This window comes from Thermobia domestica, chromosome 2 (assembly GCF_964235325.1).
Source record: "Thermobia domestica chromosome 2, izTheDome1.hap1.1, whole genome shotgun sequence".
Taxonomy (NCBI): Eukaryota; Metazoa; Arthropoda; class Insecta; order Zygentoma; family Lepismatidae; genus Thermobia; species Thermobia domestica.
This window is the reverse complement of record NC_137455.1, coordinates 239,589,738-239,607,880: the sequence shown is the minus strand read 5'-3', so window position 1 is coordinate 239,607,880 and position 18,143 is coordinate 239,589,738. Positions and strand designations below refer to the sequence as shown.

The window sequence follows — 18,143 nt, the reverse complement described above, 5'->3', positions numbered from 1 at the left end:
ATAAAGTCCAATCCAAGCTAATGTTGGAAGCTACGTAGGCAATCGATAAATTTTGCCAATTTCTATCAATATATTTAAGCAATATTGGCTTCTTTATAAAACAACACGCATTTAGGCATGTAGAAATATACAATTTGGTTTGTTTCGTATATTTAGGTTTAACATCCTTACGAAATACCGAGGTTATCAAGGAGAAGACTTTCGCTTAAACTGACATCCGAACCGCTACTTGGGTTACGCATGAAAGAAGGATTGTGGTTCGACCGAGAATTGAACATGGGACACCTTGATTAAAAGGTGAAAGGGAAATAAAACTATTGCAGGTGGTTTGATATCTGGAAACGTTACCATGAAGTTCACACGATTCGCATTTTTCATTCTTTTTATTTTTGTGGTTTAAACCAGTTATTAAAAAAAAAAAAAAAAAAAAAGTTGGTGTAAATCAGCCAACCCTAAAAGTAAACACTTCTTCTTAAAGAATACACAAATAACTAGCAAAATAGTATGTAGTATTTTTACTTCAAAATATTCCATACCCTCTTTTTGAAACAAAATAAAATCAAAATAAAACATAAGAGAAATACTTAGATTTATATGATACACTTAAAGGCTGCACATCTAGAGCTTTTGGTTCTGTATATTCTTGAAATTCTACAGTTAAGTTTTATAGAACCACCATCACAGTTTACCCAATCCTCAAGTTTTCTGAATTTTTAACAAGAGGGATTCAACATATCATTACGGAACTCCCCCCCCCCCAAAAAAAGACTACGGAATATATTTAAGTTAAGCTAAATACAACTGCACAACAAACATGACTGAGTGATTAGCTTTTGCGCTTCTATCGGGAAGTCCGGGATTCAACGAGCATTCGACCATTCTGACAAAGCTTTTCTTCATTCCATTTGTGAATGTAGAAATAGTGCGTGTACTGTGAGTTGGGCGACTTCCTCTTTTATTGTTTTTAAATCGTTATTATTACTAATTACCAGCAGTGACGGTTTTGCGAAGGTTAGGGGGGCGGTCTTTCGGACTGAAGCCCGTTCCCCAAAGTTACGGAATGTCTGCAACAAACGAAATATCTATTATTTATGCCTTTACTCATAAACTTTAACCCTTTGGGGATCTTATGGTACATTTTGTACCATACGCGTTTTTCATGGTACATTGCGTTATTTCTCTTCTATTTGAGCTTTTTCGTCCGGTTTTTTTTAAGTCCAGAGACATTGTAGAAGACATTACGTATGGTTTCAGACCGTCCTGCGTCCAGACATGGGAGGTGATGACGTCATCTTAAAATGTATTTTTTCCCTTTTTAAGCCTATGTTCATTATTTTTTGGCGGGCTTATTTTTGAACGTAGAAGATTGAAATTTTGCACAAACATTCAGTCCACCGAGTAGTATTTACAAGATTTTTTGTTCCGATGTCAGTGTTAAAACAGGGGGGGGGGGGAACCAGAGGGGCAAAGGGTTAAAAAAGGGATCTTTTTACCCCAAAAATCCCGTTTTTCGTCATTTTCCCGCCTCACATACACGATAGGACCACGTGAGTCATACCGTCTGAAAGGCCGTTCCATTCTGAAGAGAACGACGGTCGAATTATTATTCTAGGGTAATTAGGGCCGTCTCAGTGAATTTTTATCCAAATATACTTCTGTATAGGGTAAAAGTGGGGCATGGTATGGAAATTTTTTCTGGCGGGCCTATTTTTTCACGTAGAAGATTGAAATTTTGCACAAACATTCAGTCCACCGAGTAGTATTTACCAGAAGTTTTTTCCGATTTCTGCGTAAAAACAGGGGGGTCCAGAGGGGCAAAAGTTGAAAAAAGGGAAATTTTGCCAAAAAAAATCCTTTTTTCAGGAATTTCCTGCCTTAGATACATGATGGAGACATGTGAATGGTACCGCCTGAAAGACAGTTCTATTCTGAAGAGAATGATTGGCGGATTATAGTCCTAGGGTAATTAGAGATGTCTCAGGAATTTTTTTCCCTGAGATCATAGTGTTTTATGGTGATTTGGGGCATTGTGGGAATTTTTTATAAAAATTCTCCCGCCCTTACTATTCAAGATAGAATCTTGAAATTTGGCACACACATTCAGTATACCAAGTACTATTTATCAGATTTTTTAAAGATGGCTACGATCACACAGGGGGGGGGGCAAAGTTCAAGAAAAAATTTTCCCTCCGAAATTTTCACTTTGACATTTTTTTCCCGCTTCTGGTATATGGTATGAGCAAGCAAGTGGTACCATTTGAAAGCCAGCTTTATTCTGAAGAGAATGAGGTATGAACCATGATCCTAGGATAAATAGTGACGATGCAGTAGCTGCTTGACTGAAAGTCTCAAAAATAGCTTAAAAGGCCAAGAGCTCCTAAGGGTTAAGCTCCCGTCAAATAAAAATTACGAATGTTTAAAAAAACTAAACATTAGTAAGAAACTCTTCCCAAAATACTTTTCTAAATCCGCCACTGATTCTCAGTATAAAATGATTTTTAAAGTTGTATCCGGAAGATTATTGCTAAACATAGAAACGAAACGAAATATTAGTTATGCCTGTACTCATAAACTTCAAGCACTTCCCAAATAAAATTAGGACTTTTTAGGAAACGAAACAATCAGAAAAAACCCTCCTAAAGTACTTTTCTAAATCCGCTACTGATTATTTGTATAAATTGGTATTCAAGGTTGTGTCCGGAAAATTATTGCTAAATCACTTCACAGCTACAGTATAACAGAAATGTGGAAGTACGGTTTGAGGGATATATTGGAAAACGTACGCTTTGACGGATAAATAGAAAAACGGGCAAGTTTAACTTTTGCGCTAGAAGCTAGAGTACTAAAAGCTCTTAGAAATGAAACACGGATGACAAACTAGAGAAGAAAAAAGATGTCGATAACTCAAAAGTTAAAATAAAGTTAAATAGCCTCTAAAATTACCCTCAATTACTATACTACGGCCGCTATATCTCTGGCTCTGACAGCTATGCGAAAAAGAAAGCGAGGGTTGATACTACATTGACACACCCCCATAAGGACCAATGAGTGACCGAGCTGTCACCGCTCTCACATGGAAACAAGTCGTTGTTGCCGCTTCGTGTTCTCCCTTTTGTTTGTGCATAGTTGAGTGAAAAGTGCTTTGAGATTGTGTTTGGTTATTGTGTTTTTCTTTTCTTTTTGTGTGTTTGGGTGTGTTGTTAAGAATATTGTAATTACATAGTGACAATGGCTAGTTCTTCAGAACCGAAGGCAAAAAAAATAGGTGTGTATAAAGGACAAAGCCGAGAATTGATATACAGACTTCGTGAATATTTCGAGAAAGAGCGCGATAATGGTGGCCCTCTTCTCCCTGTCACGAGGGTGGTGGACAGAGTGGCTGACCCCCTTGGTGTGGGAAAGTCTACTGTTAAGAACATAACAAAAGAAAAATGTCCCGAAGAACTGAATTCTCCCTCGGCAGTTTTGGTTACTCCAGGCAAAAAAAGAAATCGGCCCAATGTTAAAACGTCTCTAGATCGTTTCCAGAATGACGCAATAAGGCAACACATTTATCAATATTATATAAGAAAAGAATTCCCGACTCGCGGTAAGCTTCTGAAGTCCTTGAAAGAAGCAGGGCTTTTCGAGGGAGGGAAAACAAGCTTGAGTGTTATGTTAAGGCAAATTGTTTTTAGGTGGAAGAAATTCTCTGGAAGAAAAGTTCTTATGGAAAGAAGCGATATTGTTGCGGCTCGATGCAAATTTCTGAGAGTGATGATGAAAATGAACCCGGAAACCTTAGTGTGGTTGGACGAAACATGGGTGAACGCAGGACACACGAGAAGCAGTGCGTGGACAGACGACACATCCGAAGGGACAATGAAGACGCCTATTGGGAAGGGAAGTCGACTTATTTTGCTTCATGCCGGGACTGTGCGCGGATTTGTACCTGAGGCAATGTTGCTTTTTAAATCAAAGAGCACTCGTGATTATCACGAGGAAATGAATTCCACAACTTTCAAAGACTGGTTTGTTAATAGTCTACTTCCAAATATTAACGAGAATTCTGTAATCGTGCTTGATAACGCGGCCTATCATTCCGTTCAAACGAATAAACCTCCAAATACGAACAGCAAAAAGGAGGACATGATAAGGTGGCTTGAAAAAAATAATGTTCCTGGAGTATCACCAGATATGAAAAAAGCCGAATTAATAGCATTATTAAAAATCTATAAGCCAAGACAGCCATCATATGAAATCGATGGAATTGCTGAGGCTCACGGGCATACAGTTATTCGACTTCCACCATATCATTGCCATTTTAACCCAATTGAGTTAATTTGGGCTCAAGTTAAAGGTTATGTGGCTCAACATAATAAAACATTTCGTGTAAATGACGTGAAAAATTTAGTAATAGAGGCGATCGAGAAAGTGTCCCCGAATAATTGGAAAAACGCCGTTGAACATACGTGGAAAATTATGCAGCACGCTTGGGAAGCTGAAGGTGTCTTCGAACAAACTGTAGAAGATTTAATCATAAAATTGGGTGATGGTGACGATAGCAGCGACGACAGTGACGATGAAGAAGATATTTCGGCAGTTAACTCTGACGAATTATTTCAAGATTGTGGAGTTCAACCTATCGATAGTGACGAATACATGTAGGCAGTGAAGGTATGTCAATTTTCTCGATTACTTTATGTTTAATTCTGGCTATTTTTAGTTTGTTTCCTTGCACGAAAGGTTTTAAAAATCCATGAAAATCCAGCATTTATTAAGCAATTCATTTCGGTTGTATTTGTTTGCTTTTTCTGTTTATTCTTAGCGTATGCGGTTAAACCCACGACAAATTGGCAACATTGTTTTGTCCACCTGCAGAAGTGTGAGAGCCAGAGACATAGCGGCCATAGTATACATTCTTCATGTTAGCTTTAATTCGTAAAACATGTGCTCCATCCATCTTGATGGTGAATTTCAGAGCGAAATAACACATTCAGGTCATGGAATTCTTATCTAACTATAGAATATACTATAAGAAAGCTATTTAGATAGAAAAATCATGAAGTTGAAAAAAGCCAAAATTTCCAAAATTCTCGTTTTTTTCCCAAAAAAGCCAGCTTTTTATGTGAAAAAAACCATCGATTCAAAAAAGCCGGCTTTTTGCATCTCTACTTAAAAGTAATAAAAGAAAGGGATTATAATTTGAAATTACACTAGGTCATGTGTATCAGTTTCCCTATTCGCCATTAAAAATAAATAAATAGTGAAACAATAAGGTGACAAAAGTAACTGCCTTAAGTGAAGACTTGTTATAGACAACCTAGTTTGTCCGTAGGCAATGATGCATTTGGCACCAACTGATAACTTAAATTGCTTCCAACATAATTAACACAGAGAATAGGTAGATTTCCCTAACTCCTAGTGGTACTCTATGATAAAGTTTAAACATATAATGGTAACCAAGAAAGTTCTGTCGCTTTTGTGGAGGTATGCGTTCAATTCGCTCTCACACTATGAATTGAATGCAAATTGAGATAAGGTAAAGGTCAGTTGTTGGTGTGGGTATATCCAACATACGACCTGGTTGTGGCAGTTCAGCTACACCGTGAACTTTCTTAAGGACAGAGTGAACATGGGAACTCCAGAGAGCGTGATAAGGGCGTGCATGCTGTACGAAATCAAACTGGGGTAAAACGCCGCTGCGGCGGGCATAAGATATGCCAGGCCTTTGGTGAGGGTGTCGTGACTATGCGGACAGTGCAGCGGTGGTTTAACTATTTTAAGGACGGTGACGAAACACTCGAAGACGTACTACGTGCCGGAAGACCAAAACATGTACAAAATGAAGATCTTCATGCAGCACTTGAGGCGAACGTGGCCTGGCATGTGCGGAACTGATACTACATTTCAGTGTGAGTGGAAAACCATTCGACAGCACCTTCATCAACTTGGGAGCACTACAACTTGGGTAAATGGGTCTTACATGATTTGTATCCGGGCCAGAATCCCATGAACCGGTTCCAAAACATCCGAAATCAGCACTGCATCAGAAGGCTCTTTTATGTGTTTGATGGACTGCTCGCGGCATCGTGCATCGGAAACTGCCACCAGATTGTCAGAGCATCAATGTACTGTCAGCAGTTGAGCCGCGTTCGAGAAAAACTCAGAATTATCAGAATCGCACAGCGGTCCTCCTGTTACAGGACAACGCTCGCCACATGTCGCCAGGATGACCCGGGACACCATTCTATGTCTTAGATGGAAAACACTATTGCATCCGCCATACACCCCGGACATTGCACTCTCTGCTTATCAGCTGTTCCATTCCTTGGACAATCACGTTAGAGAACGCCAGTTCAAATTCCTAGTGAAGTGGAAAATGCACTTGGTACCTTCTTCGCTTCACGGCCCACCAAGTTCTACCACGATGGCCTTCCAGAACGTTGGCAGAAGGTCGTCGATGCTAGTGGGAACTATTTTTGATTTTTCAGATGTCTTAGGTGACATATCGATGTTCGAGGGTGGTAGGGGAAAACGACAGAACTTTCTTTGTTAGCTTTATACAATCTTCCCTAACGGCAACTTCTTGCTCGTGGTGTCATTGTAATTACCAGCGCTGGTGGATATGAGTTGCGCTGATGACATAATTGTTTTATTTTACGTGTAAATGCTTCTGCAAATCTCCCAGTAGTGAAAATTAATTTGGGCTTGTTATATTTTTTCACATTTACATTACAAAGGGTAAATGCGAGGAAGTTAAGAATAAATTTCGTTTGTCATTTCCATTTAGCGGATATTTTGTTAGGAATTAACAAAGGTGCTTCAAATTGAGACTTCTGTCATTAAATATTTTAGAATTAGAAATTTATACGTACGCTAAGAAACACAAAACGTTAAGCACCTAGGAGTTTCACCCAAAATCACCCGACGGAAGTACACCTTGTTCGAGATCGGATCGGCATCGACAATCTGAATCGTTTGAAAGACTTCATCCAGCTCATTTTCGTTCGATGGGCAAATGATACGTACACGATGCTTGCCGTAGTTCTGTGTGGAGTTTCCCTTCATTTCTGCCGCGGACATATGTTATTTTCACAAACAACGTTTGTTCATTTCTCGTGATCTTTCCTGATCGCTGTCACTCACTAACTGAAATTCGGAGTGTCCTTATATACACAGTCCCGCTAGCATGCACCATTTGTTGGGACACACACTATATGCCATACTTTTTCCAACGCATATAGTCAATTTTTAGTGTTATCTTTCATTCGCGAGAAAACAAGCAAACAAAACAAAACAAAACAAAACAAAACAAAACAAAACAAACAAACAAACAAAAAAAAGCAGTTGACACGACTTATCCCTTATATATTGAGAAATAGTATGAATTTCTCATATATATATTTTCGAAGATAAAAAATAGACAAAATGACGAGACATGACGTTTAAACTTTTGCTCCTAAGCTCATAGATTCAAATTTCTATATTCTTTATTTATATGATCTTATATTTTAATGAAGTAAATGCTTGTAAACTACAGCAAAATGTAATAATGGAAGTATCTACAGGCTATCTAACTGCGCATATCTTTCAACCAAAATTTGTTTTTAAAACAATACCGTGATGCTTCACTCTAACATTGACAGTGTAATTACGTGTGTGTGCTTGCATGATTCTCCATTCGAAAAGATGAGAAATCAATATAACCCTGCAAGATACATTATTCTCGTTCGATTTCAACTGCCAAGATCGGCAATAAGTTGACGCGGCATGTCTGACGTGTTGTAAATCTCATAAATTATTCACTTCACTTAATTTCCTTTCACTTTATTTCGAATGAGTGAATAAATAAACATCATTAGGACTACCTAATTAAGTAGAAAAGTACAGTTATAAATAAGTTTGTGTTTCAAACCTAACCCGTGGCAAACAGTTACTTTATTCTTTTTATCAACGCTACAACTATTATTATTAATATTTTATTTCTTATAGTATTATTAGAATTATACTTTTAATAACTACTTAAGTTACCATGAGGTAACGCAGTTATTGTGGTTTTAAGGTATGCTTTTCTATATAGGAACGGGCGAGTGCCAATTGAAGTTTCTGCATGAGGCAGGAAATTGCCTTTGGACGGTTTTGGGCATACCCCATTCGTCCCGAAAAATCATTCATTATTATTTATATGAAGGCAATCATTAGCAGATTCAACTTCTTTGGTTGTAAATATGATATACATTGTCTATTTCGTTGTCTACAACTTGTAAAATCATGACTGTTACCTGTCCTGAAATTTTAACTGCTTTTTTCTCAACAAGTTGCAAGTGCGGGTTACTTTCGTGCTTAACGAAGACCTTTAATTCTGTCTCCAAAACTGCCATGATTACTTCATGAATTTTTTATTTCCTTTAGCACCACTTACAACTTACCTGTCTTCAATTCCTTTTACTTTATTTAAATCAATTGACTTCACAAGTAGGCGCGCACTAGGGATTTCTTGAACCCTTGTAGACGGTAATCTCGTGTACTTAGAATATGAAACACTGAACATGGTTTTGTCTGAAAGTAAAACGAAAACCATATTAATGTAGTAGAATTAAATTCGATACAAAATATTTTAAATCTCCCTATTTAAAAAGAATTTAACTACAAATAACAAATTAAAAAATGGGGTTCACAATATGTCACTGGTACAGCGCTCCATGTCTCGATTTCTGATCTTATGAGTTTGTGGTGGACAACTTCGTGTCCGTCAGTTTCCTCGAATTTTTTCTATTCTCTCTCAAAATTTAATTTCACCAATCCTTTCAAAATCATTCATTTTCGTTACTGATCCATGTACTTTAGGCTACAGCGAATAAGCGTACAACGCTAAACTAGAAACTCGGAAAACTGAAATGATTGTTGACAACCTGCTTCCCGCCCGCTGGATCGATATTGCAATTTTACGTCTATGAAAAGGGGTTGACCCAATAGGAGCGTATGACCTGTTAAACCTATTTGGATCGTTTGACCCGTCTGGACCGCTCGACCCGTTTGAGTAGTTTCAACTGCTTGATTCGATAAATCTGGTAGAAAGAACAGAACATATAAATCTTGTGAATACTTCAGATAAACACCAACGCAAATAAAAGTGGAAGATAATTGTATTCTTAATAACTGTAATTCTGATTCAGGACAGTTGGCTATGATCCTTACTAGACATTTGTTACACACAAATCTCAGTTTTCTTCGGAACTGTAGTTTGTTAGCATCTGGTTGTAACAACTGTGCACTTCTAGTCAGGGACGTATGCAGGGTAAGTTCTGAGAGTACTTAGACTAAATTTACAGAAAATTTGGGATTCTGCAGTAAGTTCAGGGGTTATTTTACCAATTTTAATATAATTTATCCTCATATTGAATTTAGACAGCACGAAAAGCTCTGGACCTCCACCCTCGACATAAATTCCTGTGTACACGCTTCTAGCCCTACTCTAATGAGAAAATGGCTCAGGAAATAGTAAAAAACATACATGTTTTCCATCTCCCTTGTGCGTAATGATCGGGTTTCTGTTAGATAGACTACAATATTCCACACGAAACACTATATGAGTCTTTGACTTAACTCTTTACTCGAGCGTGCAATAAAATAGGCTTTTCTTCATCCTAAAGGGTTCTTTCGCCATTCCCATCCTTGCCTTTATTTGACGTTCACAGTTCATGATATTATTTCTACTACTACGCAGACATCGAAACAGTCCCTGTTTTATTTTCTCCGCTCCTACTTGTACCGGGTGAGCATGGTCAGTCTTACAGGAGGCTCTGTTTATCCGTCCACCTGTGTAGGAAGGTATCAGCAAAAATAGAAGAAGATAACATAGCGAGAAGCGATTACTTAAGAATCGAGCCAGTGTTCCAGGGATAGATTCCTTTCCCTCCGTTAACTCTCTGTTTAAACTGACATGGCATAAATAAATCATTTCTTGTTTTAACGTTGACCATTACACAGCAAAAACTGCAACACACAAAGTGAAGCGGTTTACTACAATCGATTCGCCGACCAAAGAATAGGATTCATCTCCTCCCTTATCTACTAAAACCGCAAGTGAGAGAAATCTTGAAGTTTAACAATTTCCATAGGGCAAAAATGATAAGAGACAGCGAAAATTCATTTTTTTGTATGGATTCAGCAACCCAAGGATAAGTTCAAAAAAGGATTTAAAAAGGAAATGACGGAAATTTCCGAGTTCGTAGCAGATAGTGAGAAAACGTTTTCTGATATGAACTTAGTGCCGCATTGATACATTCTATCTCCGAATTCCGTCTATTTTAAATGGAAGTGGTACAAATGTACTACTATTTTTGGTTTCACTATTGATCTCCATAGTTCAAAAACAGTCAGAGACAGAAAGAGATCATTGAAGTGTCTCAAGAATAAGTTATATCTTGATCTTTATCCCTCTACTCAAACCGGAAAGTAAAACAGTAACACACAGCCATCATATGGTTTGGTTGGTTGGAGCTTAGCGTCCCTCTTCAGCACCGAGGATTTACGAATGTAAACCTACACTTTAAGGTGCAATCCGAATCACCGTAATGTGTTTAAACTTCAACACTTTCTCATGGGTTCGAACTCGGGACCCCTTGAAGCAAAAGTATGCACGACTGTTACTCGACCAGCGGAAAAGTTTGGTAATGGATAAAGAGAAGTAGTTGTTTTATACATTCGATGTACTGCATGGATAGTTTCGGTCTCCGACTTTAATCCTCTACTCCAGTCGAGAGTGATATAAATGTATTGTCATTTCAAATTTCAGTATTGATCCTTAAAAAAAACGGTAAGAAAGCGATAAATATACTTTTACGGCCGTGTGCACCAACGAAGTTCAACTGTTGAACGAGGATCATAGCCAAGTTCAGTGAAAATGTCTGCTGCGCCAACAACGTTCAAGGATAAGTCTCGGTCAAATGGTGGATAAACTTGGTTTTAGTTTGAACGGTCGAATTTGGGGGTTTAAACTTCGTTGATCCAAATCAGTTTGTTTACATTCAATAATGTTTTTGTATTTTTCCACTAATGAAATTACAATTCTCTGGAGAAACTTTCTTTCGTGGTTTCATTATTTTTTCCTATGAAATAAATGTTCTGAAGTTTTAGGAATATAGTTCTTTTTTAATTTCCAGGTAAAGTATGTTAACTAGCAAAAAGAAATATGGAGGATATGCAGCTAGAAAAATGTATTTGACAATGTATTTCCTAAACAATTTTTAGGTAAAGGTTAACGTTAGGAGGGCATACAAGTTATGTCTATAAATACAATATTTTTTTGTCAAAATTCCATGCAAACAGCGTAAAACTTATCCAGTTGTTCCTCGTAAAACTTATTATCCAGTTATTCCTAGAGTTTTATCAAACAATTGCGTACAATTGTATAAGACACATAGAAACTTAACTACTATAGTGAGAGCCACACGTCTCAAAACCACGCACCAAACTTCGCAAGCTACACATTACAAGCTATTTTTCAACCTATTACGGTTTACGCGAAAGTGAAGCTGCTGGGCTATATTCGAGGTGCGTACGTAGTGAATAGCCAAATTTGCGATGGTAGGTATACGTGTAAGCAAATTAAGGGTTCACTCCAGCAGACAGTTCTACCAAATAGAAAATTTATAGGTAAAAAACGACGTGAAATATTTTTTATGAAGGAATAAAAGTGTGAATATAAGTAATTATCATCTATCACAGCATATTGAAGTTAATTATTAGTGATAAAGAAATTATTGTATGTGTAAGTGTGCTTTTCCACTGTCCTCGTTTATGTATATATCCCGTCGCTGGCGCGCCTGCTCCCTATGGACGCAACTGCTCGGGCCTCCCTACTGCGTTCCGTTTTAACTAACTCGGTTAGATAGCATTCGTGCTTTATAGTGGCCACCTAGCATAACTTGGTTTGTGTTTTATACACAATAGTTTTTATGCTATACGTTCACACTTTTATTTATACGTTACTGAGGCAATTCAGAAGTAGTAATGGAGCTCTTCATTTAGTGCGTGCTCTGTAAAAGAAAGCTCTAATCTAACCTGAAAATGCAGAAAAGCGTCAAAATTTGCTAGAACCGTCTACTCGAGTGATGAAAAAATTACTACAAAAAATACATACCAATCTGTAGTAGGTGATCACTACAAGCTAGTTTTGCATTACAATTGCATAATTATGAACACTACATTTTAACGCTGTTTCTATAATCACAGATTACTTACATGTGTAACGAATGCATTTTGAGAAATTGCACCGCAAAACAGGAGGGTGATATTTTCCACAGTGGTCTTTCATTATGCACACACCACCACTGCTAAATTGCCTGCTTTCGCGGACAAAATCACGAGCGATCCCTCAAATTGTGCCCTGCTTCGAATCGGAATAGATACAAACTTAGGTTGTTTTGGCCATTTAGCACAGATTCGTGCGTGGTTTTTGCACTTATTGTATTTATAACATATAGGTTTGCAAGCATATTATAAATGTGTGCGTAGCTGGTGGACAGGTGAGAAATTAAGAATGCAGAAGTCGTTAGATATAAATGTAAAGAATACATGATACTGCTCCTCAACTTTACCTACGGTAACTGGGAATTGTAGGCAAACGCCAACAGGGAAAAGGATGTAAAAGGCATTAGAATAACGTTTTCACGATGAAATATGAATAACTGTTGAAACAATTTTCCCCATCAGTGGATTCCAGATAGATCCACATTATATTTGTTCTTTGTTATAAGTTTAGTGTAATATTTATGGTGCTATTTTACTATAGGGGCTACGGATCCACAGATTGTAAAATATATGGAAAAAATTGCAGACGTCTTTAATTTGTCCATTTTATGTCGAGAACAACGTGCAGTTTTACTATACGTATCCATAGTATAAGTAGTAGTAGGAACGAGTCTTAAGCTCCGCAGGGGTTAGTTGGGTTCTGTTGTCGACATAAAATGGGAAAATTAAAGACTTGCCCATCTTTCTTTATACATTTTGCAATCTGTGTATCCGTATAGTAAAACTGCACCGAGAACAGAACCCAACAAACCCCGTACGGGACCTCTAACCCTTTCCTACTACTACTAGTACTACTACTTATACTATGGATTCGTATAGTAAAACTACACGCTACAATCTAATCTAAAATCTACTACCAATATTGCAACACCAAGTATTACTCGCTTATTTTATTACAGGTATAATTTATTAGTCCATTCTTTGATTATCTATTCAGCAGAGAGGCACACAAACTCGAGAGTCGAAAATCCCGGCACGCGGTATGCTTTCTTCATTTGTTACTTTGTTAAACGAAGATTAGAGACAAAAGATGACAACCAATCAGAGTCGATTTTACAAATTGACCGAAGTTGACTTAGAGGTTTACTGAACTTCGATTTTCAATGGTGCAACGAAAGTCCGGGAACCACGTTTAAACTTGAAAGTTTAATGTTGAACGCGTTTAAGTGAACGCTCGTTTCAACTTCGTTGATGCACACGGCTGTTACATAGGTTTAATGTCCCAAGCATGGGCTTTTCTTTGATATTTATGCTTCTATTCAAAGCAAAAGTGGTGGAAGTCTACGATTTCTGGTTTCATGATAATGATAGTATACTTTTATATGGATCAGAGTCCCAATGATTTTATTTCAGCTATTACTCTACTGCAACTAGAAGTAATTTAGTTACTGTTTTAATAGCGGTTTCATACATTAAGTTGAAAAATAAAGGGACCGAGCTACGATGACTCGGTAGTAGAGCTCTGACCTCAGGTCTCCGGCTTCCCTGGTTCGATCGTGATTAACTTTGTGGTAGACAAGCATCCTTTGGGAAGGTCCTCTGGGATTTTCTGGTTTCTTTTCAGTTTCTTCCCTTAGCCATTTACTTCATTATTATCATTATCACAGGATTCTCCCGTAGCCTTGAAGCTTAAATTCCGCTATGTAAACCTAGATATTTCATTTCATTTCGTTCTAGCAAGAGATACCAAGCAACTGGTTTTGGCATTGAGTTAGCATCTGAAGAAAAGATTCTCTCTGACTTTCTTCCTTTATTACACCAAGAAATTATACAGGGTGGCCCAAAAGTGGGAATACACCCCTGCATTGATCGAGTATAACATCCTAGTTTATGGGTTTAATTGCTCCGGTTCTTTCGAGTTTAAGGTATAAATAATAATAATAAACATTAAGAACAAATAATAAAGAAACTAAGTTTACCTGATGGATAACAATAAAAATGATATAAAATGTAATGAGCTGATCAGTATGGTATTGTATATCCACCTTTGGGCCACCTTGTATATCTTCTGCCTCTGTTTCGATATCGAATCCACATGAGTGTGTGGAGTCTCGGTTTTTTATTCCAGTTTACCTCAAAATTGGCTTTGAGGTGTACAAACACCGTGTGCGTTTGATTTCCTAGATTCTCCCAGTTTCTTCAACCCTCTGTTTCGTTCGTTATCATGGCCACCATCTCGCTCAGCCTCAAGCATAATTGTGGAACATTAAACTAAATCACTTGCAATTCAAAAAGCTTCATCAGGAAGGAGATCTCGCAGGAATTGCGAATTTGCAGCAAGGAAGGTAAACAATTGATTAGCACGACAGCGCACTGAAGCAACAGGCGTTGGAACGCAATTCACAAACACTAAGCGGGGGTCGGCCAGAGAGCCAGAGTTCAGGGGTATAAGAAAGTTGGTATGACGTGTGTATATACGGTAGAAAGATGCCTAGTCGAATGTGTCGGTCCTTGTACACGTTATGGCCTTTGCTCGCGGACGAATAGTGGCATATCCGAAAGTGGTTTATTATTCCTGACAATAGTGCCCATATTGGATGTAATGCGTCCACAGTGCAGCGCCTGTAGACTCGATGGGTCAACGAAGGCACTACGAACGACACGCCGATCCCAACGACTGCGACATACCACAAGCAGTGATGACACGGCGGCATTTTGGTATGACTTGGATGGATCAAATAGCGACATGCCACACACTGGCAGAAGGACTGAAGACTTGCAAAGCACCCGGTGTCCCTGCGAACAGTGCCAAGTCGTCCAATAGATCGGGGCATATTCTCTACGACGTCCGTTGCTGCTATTTTTGCTGACTGAAACCATAAGTATGAGATATAATGGTGTCACGAACGTCGCGTTGGAGAGATGAATGGCAGGACATCCTGTTTTCAGACGAATCTAGCTTTTTTGCAGCGCATAATGGCCGCATCAGTATCTGGCACTACCGTGGCATTAGACTGGACGAAGTCTGCACTTTGCATAGCAAAGTTCGCCAAAGCCGAGTGTTGTGGCGTGGAGAGAAGTTAAATTCTACTCCCTCCGGTTTGAAGGGTATTTGCCCAGCCAACAGTACACTGACATGGTGCTGGACACGATTGTAGTCTCTTGAGTGTAGATTCTGCTTAGGACTACATTCTAGTAGGATATGCGGAGGCACGTACTTTCCTACGCTTCGAAGCTGGACAAAAGTTTTCTTTGTTTCTCTGGCCGGTGCGTTCTTCCACTGCATGAACATGTTTTGTTGATTTGCACGTCGTCTCTCAAAGCTGTGTATTCTTCCGCCCTTTATCACGTATCGCACAGAACAGTAGTTTATTATTTGTTAGCTCTGGCTGCAGGATTTGGCTCTGCTATTTTGTCTCCTTGGTACTTTTCTCTTAATGGCGAAAATGGCATAGTAGAATCGTGCCGTAATTCCATAATCTGAAGCGAAACAGTCAAGGATTTGCACGAGTTTTATTTCTCCGTCCAGAGATGGAGTTAGCATCGCAGTCGGTCTTGAGTTCACTCGCAAAAGCATGTGTGAAAAAGTTTGTTGTTTCATCCAATGTTGCCACATCAATAATAAAAAAAAGTGTTAAATACAGTGAAATCAGTTGAACATAAAGAACATAATTGTTTTATATATAAAATTCTTTTGTATATTTATACGTGTGTGTTTGTGTGTGTACTGGTAAAATAAGTCATGGTTTTCGTCTAATAATAAGAAAACAGTCTATAACATGTCATGAAATCTCAAACGCCCTCCAATCGCCCCATTTTGTTCCAAGCCTCGTTTAGAAAAGAAAACGCCTGTGGGAGCGTTAAGGCATTGTTAAGAACCAGTGACTCAAATAATGAAAATATTTTCGAGATTCTCATCATTATTCCGAATAATTAATCTCTTTATAGGCTATATTGTTGATACGCACGTAGCCAAGGGGAGGGTTCGGACCCCCTTGATGTCTCACAAAAAGGAAAAAAGTATTGAAAGTTTGCGATAAATGGGGATTTCTTGTTTTATCTTCAGTCTTGTGCATTTTTAGAATACGAAATACCAGTAAATTAAATGCATTTAATAAACACCTGCAGAGAAAAAAAAGAAATGAAATGATTACTTGTTCTGCATTGCTTGGTATATAATGTGTTTCTATGGAGTATCTGATACGTTTTATTATTATTATTATTATTATTTCTGTGTGCACGAAAACGCGTACCAATGAGCGCAATACGTTATTTTTATTCTTGTAAGTAACCCTTTAACTTCTTCCTTCTGTTTCCAATATTTATATATTTTCAACCCATCAAGTCTTTTCTTCTGTTACGAAATAATATACTAAAGTATTTAAAAACAGATTTTGTTCGATTTGGAGATGGAAATTGTACAGTAATTTGGCTGTCCGCAGATGTACATTCAAACCCGATTACCGAACGGATAATATAATAATTATGTTAACGGATAATAATTATATTAAACTTTGTAAATTTGCCCCTAAAATTAGACTAAATTTATAAAAAATGTCGGGATATTGGGGGTCCGAACCCCCAGCATTCACTCCCTGCGTACGTCCCTTGTCTTCACAATCCTGAGTTTGCGATGTGATGTGAAATTGGTCATCTCAAAATTTTATATTGTAGAACACGTTATGCTCTCCTGGTCTGTAGTTTGATTACATGTATTCATGTATCAGGTTCAGATACATGAGAACTTATTTGATTTGATGGGAATTTAATCACTATATATTAAGCACTTATCCAGGTTTTCTTTTCGCGGGGGGTGACAAGGGGAAGTCTCGTAAGCACGTAATTCTAATGTTTTAAAATATCAATTTGTTTTCAAAATAATAATAATAATAATAATAATAATAATAATAATAATATAATGCAAGAGCTCTATTCTTGCTTAAACTTTTCCTTACTTTTCATTATAAGAACCAGTTTAGTTTGAAAGAACTGTATTGTGGCAAAAAGAAATTCAAACAAATACTTCCGAGAGATATGTAACTAAGGAAAATGTCTGCTATAGCATATAACAATAATAACAAGAAAACACTGAGTGTATAGTTCCATTACATTTAAAGTTGTAAACAGAACAGAAACGAAATTTTAATCCTATTTAAAAGTGTTTATTATTATTATTCACCAAGGGGCAATGGCATCACGATATGTTCTTAGACTTAAAAGAAGACGAAACACATTGCCCAAAATTTTGACAGACTCGAAGTAATTTGAAACAAAAGAATCTCAAAAGCGTAAAAGTATGTTTATTAAAAACGTGCTTCAGTTTCGGAGGGGACATGAGCCCCCAGGACCCACCCTCTGCGTACGTCCCTGGGAAAATGTATGAAGAAATGTTAGAAACTTTAATTGAAAACTACAGGGGTACCCTGTAGAGATAGTCAATTCTGAAATAGCCCTCGATCAAGCCATGAAAAGTATTTTTTAGAGAAGGTTTACAGTGAAACCTGTCAACTTGGCCACCTGCTTATCTTGGCCTAGTTTGTCTTGAACCTGCATTTTTCCATAAGACGTTCGTTATTTACTACTCTATAAGTTGGCCACCTGTCTATCTTGGAAGTTGGCCACACTGAAGCAATGTTTACCCTATGATGATAATGATAAATTTACCTGCGTATCTTGGCCACGAAAAATACAATTTTGTTATTTTTCTTAACTCTTTCTAATTCCTATATGAGAGGCAGATGTTCTGTATTTGTGACTGGACACAAAGAAGCACAGATTCGCACGATTTGTTCTTGGAGGTCAATGGCCAGAACACTACCCTCATAAAAGGGTGGTGAAGGAAGTTGTGAATAAGAAAAACCACGTACAGGAATTTAGGAAATGGTTGTACGTATTTGTTTACCCTG

The 18,143-nt window shown here is 37.8% G+C and overlaps 1 protein-coding gene across 7 annotated transcripts in view; it reads right to left on the bottom strand.

Moving 5' to 3' along the window:
* The window catches only part of LOC145678409 (structural maintenance of chromosomes protein 5-like), a 1,106,524-nt gene that overhangs the window by 333,455 nt on the left and 754,926 nt on the right, over positions 1 to 18,143 (bottom strand). For all 7 annotated transcript variants that reach the window (XM_081748525.1, XM_081748529.1, XM_081748531.1 and 4 more), the window contains exon 14: positions 8,412 to 8,541. In XM_081748525.1, the coding sequence (XP_081604651.1) occupies positions 8,412 to 8,541 (130 nt within the window). The remainder of the gene's footprint in view (positions 1 to 8,411; positions 8,542 to 18,143) is intronic.